Below are 6,101 nucleotides of genomic sequence, written 5' to 3' on the forward strand. Positions count from 1 at the left end.
GGTAATTTGCTTCGATATATTTTTCCGCTAATTCCTATATTTTAGCGATGACAAGTTCTTCGAAAAAGTGTTCTTTATACAAATTGCGTGTCAAGTATCATCGATCTTTGTATAAAAAGATCTTAAAAAACAATTTTCCTATATCTCGATTCTCACGATAACTACAAGTTAAATTAATCGCTGCAAAAATAGCTCATCGTTAAGAAAACCAGACTTTCCTTTTTTTTAGTGTTTTTTTTAAACATGCTCTTGCCATGCCTTAAAAATAATCGTAAAAGTACAATCTGCTGTTATTTTAAACAAAACACAAAACAGACACTCGTCTTTTAAACACAGAATCTCGGGAGTGGCTGAAGAGGTCAGGGGAAAACTGATACAAGTGAGAAAACATTTCAATTACAAGTATCCTTTACTACTTAGAAATATGTCATACAAATAATGCTACATATAAATCATGCCATATGAAAAACAACTACACTTGTATTATTTTTCCACCAAGTTCTTCAACGATACCTGTTAGTAAAAATTATAACTTTTGATGATTTCCTGGAATATACTTTAAAATAGCGCAATTCGCTCTTTTTAACGTTAATTACCTTCCAAACGTTCGAAACGCGAGTTGTGATTTAAACAAAAATACAACAGTTACTCTACATGTTCATCAAGTTCTTCCATTTTACCTAATACTAAAAATAATAGCTTTTATCGATTTTTAAAGGTATTGTTTAAAATAGCCTATCCAAGTCTTCCTAGCGTTGCTTTAACTTTAAACATTCCTATTCAATTTCAACCCCGACGTCTTAGCAGTTCACTCATCTCGTGGCAACCACCAACTGACAGAGAAATAAATTTTTCGGTGTCTCAGATTTCATCCAACGTGATACGGCTACCGTGACGCAACACACGCCTTTTTCCCCCTAGGCAAAAAACACACGCATGAAAGAAAACACGCAGCCTCTAGGATGACGAATCGTTGATTAGGACGCGGCACGTTTCCTTCACGCTGCAATGTAATCTGTCAAGCGTTTTAAAAACGCCTGAAAATAATCCAGCGTGACGCAAGGGGCTGTATAGCTCTCGCTTGTCGAGTTTACAAGCCCCCCATGAAATTCTGAGATACGTACAGGTAGAAATAGTATGAGCACCATGACCAAGAGGCGTGGAAATTATGGGGAATAGTGATCAATAGAGATTCGGTTCGAATCAAATAATTTTTACAAATGTTTCAAGTCTGTATGTATTTGGTGAGAGGTTCTTGGTGGAATTGTATTAGGTTGTCCGAGAAGTGTCTTTCTTTTACAGACCTATCTTTTACAACGATGCATTTTTATACAAACATGAAACTTTATCTGTCGAACGTTGTGATCTTTATTTTGATAGAACAAAATGGATTCCTTATAAAACGAAAGAAACTTTTCGGACGACCTAATACGTAGATAACTTTGTCAGAGGTTTACTATAGAGATTACAGAGAATTACTATATTAGGAAGTATTTTTAGATGAACTTCTATTTTCTGAGAGATTGATTCAATCGCTGTGTTATAGTAACGCAGAAAATAAATTGCAAATATATATAAAGCGATATTTTCTTTAAACCAATTTTTGTTTCCGGAGAAAGTTTGTTGTTGCATCGATATTAATTACATTTTTAATGAACATGTCTAGATCACTGTGTTTTAGTAGCGATGAAATTAATTGGAAATATTGTATAAGATATTTTTACAAGATATATTAACTTTACTGTTAAGAAATAAAATCTTGTTTTGGAAGAGATTGATTTTGAAAATTTGTTCCTCCTATTTCGATTCCGTAGGATCTATGAGCAAGCATTATTCGTTTCATTTATATTTGTTGGTATTCATAAAATTGTATTTTGCATATTATCACTCTTAACGGAATGACAATCAATAATTATGATACATTTATATGAAATTTCTCTATATTCATAATTTATTTGTATAAATAATTAGAACTACCCTCATTCGTGTTTCTTAACAGGTAATGTGATTTATAATTCGACAGAAATAAGAATGTTGAAGTAAACTGAGATACATCGGAAATTGAGATTTCAATATTTGTGATGAGAAATTTTTGCGCGAAATATTCACTTCCTATTGATTGTACGTAGTAAGAGTTTATCAGGATTGAAAAGCTATCAATTCACTAAGAAAAGCTGAAGACTAGGTTAAACGATCGAGGTAAGATATGAAAAGGTGAAACAAATTTCAATAACAGTTTCTCAGGAAACGTAAAGGATAATAAAGTTCGAGGCCTGAATCCACTTCGCCAATTTACAATTCTGACTCATTATTACAAACTCAGCTTTCAACAGCGTTGAAACCTTATCAAAATCTTTTTATTCTATTATATAGTTAACCAATGATAGTTCATTAATGTTTAAGACGCACCATATTATCTTTATTTTTAATATATATAACTGTTAGAATATATAAAACATTAGAATGGAATTAGAGTAATATTATATGGAAAAATAAAAAATATTTTAAATAAAAAAAGACAAGCTTGTCTGTACGTAACATTTCAAAATTCTTTCAAAACTTATCATGTTCAAGAGTTTCTTTAGACACTTAAACGTGAGTATGAAAAGAAAGTTCTACAAATAAAAAAGCTTTAGAAAATATTTCCAAATTCATGCTTACTTTCTTACCGAGTTTTCTAATAACGTAATGAAGATTGCTCAACATGAACATTTCATGGTGTTTAATAACTGTGTTTGATTTCGAAGATACGGTTTCTCCCGCTCATATGAACGGCGCTCTTCAAGAATCGGTATAGAGACGACATCTGGATTTCTAGAGCTTCGGTAGAACAAGCGTTTGCCGTGGGCGGGCATTGCTGCCAAAACAAAGCTTTTCTTGGCTCGATGGATAAACAAATTTTGAGAAAATAGCCGGCTTTTCGCAATTCTTCGCCGGCATGAAAATATTCGACACGTTCTAAACGTTTCATCGTTATGTTGTATTTGTTCAGAAATTAATTATCTTGCATCCCCCGCTACCTTCTTCCTACAGTACATCTTTGCTCCTTCAACTTATAACATTTGCGATTAAACATTTAGAGAACATTGTTACTTTGTATTTAACTTTTCATTTTCTAATATTATGCCACCTAATGACAAAATCCGCAATCACTTAGTTGCCAACCCAATAGTATTATCATTTTGGTATTCTTTGTTATGCAATTTTTTCAAAGATCTTTTGTTATATTTTCATTAGGCAAAACCTGCGATTAGTTTGTTTATATTTTACTTTGGACATAATACGAAGGTCATAGTAACTTTATTAGTTTCACCTTTTTCCTAAATAAAACATGTTTTTATACAACAAAAAAACTTTATCTCTTTAATATTCAAAGGCATTTTTAAAATAATAATTATAGATATTCATTTTTATTGGAGTTTTAAATAGTTAGGATTTACGAGCTATTTAGAATTTAGGGCATAATAAATTTGGAGAGACCATGTTTTCATTACTATCACACTGACAAATTTTCCAGAAAGTTTCATAGAGCTCTAGAACACGTAACACGTAACATCTAAATCTTCCTTATGACTCGAATATTTTTCTCATGCCACAAACACCATTATCTCTGCTTATATAATCAGCCTGGTTACCAATATATTTTGACCTAAAATGTTTAGATAATACATAATGCACGTTTGTTCTCCGGAAAACTGGTAGATAAACCAAATCTATGTCATAAATTTCTATCCGCACCGCTGCCAAAGGTATTATTCTTCTATATTTGACTGCTTCAGAAAATTCCACGAGAAATAAAAACAATTAGTACACTCACCATCATCGGAATCATTCAGTCATTGGTTTAAAATAGTAGCGAGATCCATTAAATCACTATTTTACATTTATTCACTTGTCTTCGTTCTTCTTCACGATGATGAAATTCAACAAAATTTCTTTCGCGAATCGAAGACGAAGAAAAATTCGATTTTCCATCTTCGAATTTTTAGCACAATACTCTTTCTAGTATTTTATTTGTATTTTGCCTTATACAAATATCAATTTATACTGTACGTTAGAGGTAGTATAGGTTGGAGATTTTGCAAGATTTATAACGAATAATTATGAAAATATGTTGAAAAATTTGAGAGCTCGAGTGACTGGAACTGCGACAGCTGCCGGCCGGACACGAAGTTGGCGCGTTTGGCTAAGTTTCGAAAATAGTTCGCACCGGATTCGACGATGGTGTGTCTATTTGTAGCATAAAACAACCAGTCAGACCCGCCACGTTTAATTTACGAAACTCCCTAGCGATCTAGTAAAAACTATCTCCTCTTTCAGAAATATCATTTTTATTCTCCTTGTTCTTTGTTTTATCTTTTTCGTAATGAAACATTCTTTTTGATTTTTCATATCTTAACTTCATAACTTTAGGTATACAACCTTTTCCAAAACATTGTAAAGTATGATATGGCATTATCTCTGTTTCATAGTCGTTTCTTTTATTTTGAGAATATAGCGAGACTTTCGGTAAGACACAAAGTAAAGTAGCTTAAAACAGCTTTTCTATGCTTTTGTCTGAACACCCTTCACTTTATCTAATATCCAATTATTGCCGAATGCTCTTTATTTTTCGATATTACCGAGCGTTTTTTCTCTGATATCCCACCTTTTATCTAATATTCCCCGTAAATAATAATTAAAAAATTTTCTGAAAAGAAGGATCTCTATGATCCATGACGAACACGTATGTACCGAGCACATGTTTTAGTCAAATAGTTAAATTACCATTATATTTCTCTGAGACATAAACAAAGAGGAAAGTTGATTAAATTTATCAAAATGATAAATTCAAACTAGGTAATACTAAAGCTGATTACGTAATTACGTAATATTCGCTAATATTAAACAACTAGAACTGAGACATCCGATGCAGTTTTGTCTCATGGAATTTTTTTCCAAGAACCTTTTCAATTCCGCTATATGCATTATAAACGTGCGGTACAGAATTGCTGAGCAGGAACAGCCCAGAACAATAATTCCGACCTATGCTAACATAGTAATCCGGTAATATCATAAACTCTTTACCTTGTTCTACTTCAGCGTTAATATGAATAGTCCTCAGCCTCAGCTCTTCGTTCTCATAAATCATCCCTCTCGAGGACTTCCGGTCGAGCTTCCTGTTTGGTTTTACGCTGCAGTCTCTCCGCCTGGCTCTCAGCATCCCAGCGCCACCAACTCTGACACCAGTACCCGCCATCATTTCATTAATTCGATAGTGTCACAGTCACGATAAGTTAAAAAAGAAGCGAAATATAAGAGAAGAAGAAATTCACTTCACCTAAGTGTTCCTTAGTCTACCGATTACAAACTCGTAACATGTCCTTTTTTTTCTTTAAACTTAAACTTCTTTAGGATTAAACTCACTGTTCTCGACGCAGTCGTTTTCGAGTGAATGCTAATAAGCAAAAGTATATGTTTTATGGGGAACAAAGAGGGACGTTCCGTTGGTTGATTTTTACTTGTGTCTTCTTGTAGCTTTACGATCAGCTGTGAGCCATTTCATGCAGTTTGTACTTTCACTTGATGCCCGTGGACGCGTTAAAACATATTGCGCCATTAAGAAGCGAGTTTAATGTCTTGAGAGAGAGAGAGAAGCGGCGTGTTCAAGTGGCGTTTAATCTTACGTGAAGCTTTTAAATTGGATTTGCGGCGCTGAACTTCCCTCAGATTTTCTTCTTTATGGGCTTCTCTCGAAATTTTTCTTCCTTCCAACTATCTCCAATCGTTCTTTCCCTAATCTTTTTGGGATATTAACTTTTGCGTCTTTTAATTTCCTTCTCTATTAATTTTCTTCCTACCTTAGATGCCTTGCAGCTTATTTCAGTGTTACCAATATAATTAATATCGATTTCGAATTGTATTTTAGATGTCTGGAATCATTTTGTATCTTGGAAATTGTCTTAGATTTTATTCCTGCTTCTTCTACGTTCTTAAATAATTGCATGTCAGTAATTCCAGGATTTCTTAATTTCCCTCTGTTAGAATTCCATCGAGTTAAATAATCAAGTTAAATAATGATTGTTTAATTTCTCACTTAAACCTCTCTCTAAAATTTCTCA

The 6,101-nt window shown here is 33.1% G+C and overlaps 2 protein-coding genes across 4 annotated transcripts in view; one reads left to right on the forward strand and one right to left on the reverse strand.

Annotated features, from left to right (window-relative positions):
• Positions 1-6,083, reverse strand: part of LOC126873698 (uncharacterized) — a 38,576-nt gene extending 32,493 nt beyond the window's left edge. For both annotated transcript variants that reach the window (XM_050634828.1, XM_050634827.1), the window contains exon 1: positions 5,068-6,083. In XM_050634828.1, coding sequence (XP_050490785.1) covers positions 5,068-5,242 — 175 coding nt within the window. In that variant the 5' untranslated portion in view covers positions 5,243-6,083. The remainder of the gene's footprint in view (positions 1-5,067) is intronic.
• Positions 1-6,101, forward strand: part of LOC126873695 (tyrosine-protein kinase transmembrane receptor Ror) — a 350,758-nt gene that overhangs the window by 122,347 nt on the left and 222,310 nt on the right. The gene's annotated exons all lie outside the window — the stretch shown is intronic.

Source organism: Bombus huntii, chromosome 15 (genome assembly GCF_024542735.1).
Source record: "Bombus huntii isolate Logan2020A chromosome 15, iyBomHunt1.1, whole genome shotgun sequence".
NCBI lineage: Eukaryota > Metazoa > Arthropoda > Insecta > Hymenoptera > Apidae > Bombus > Bombus huntii.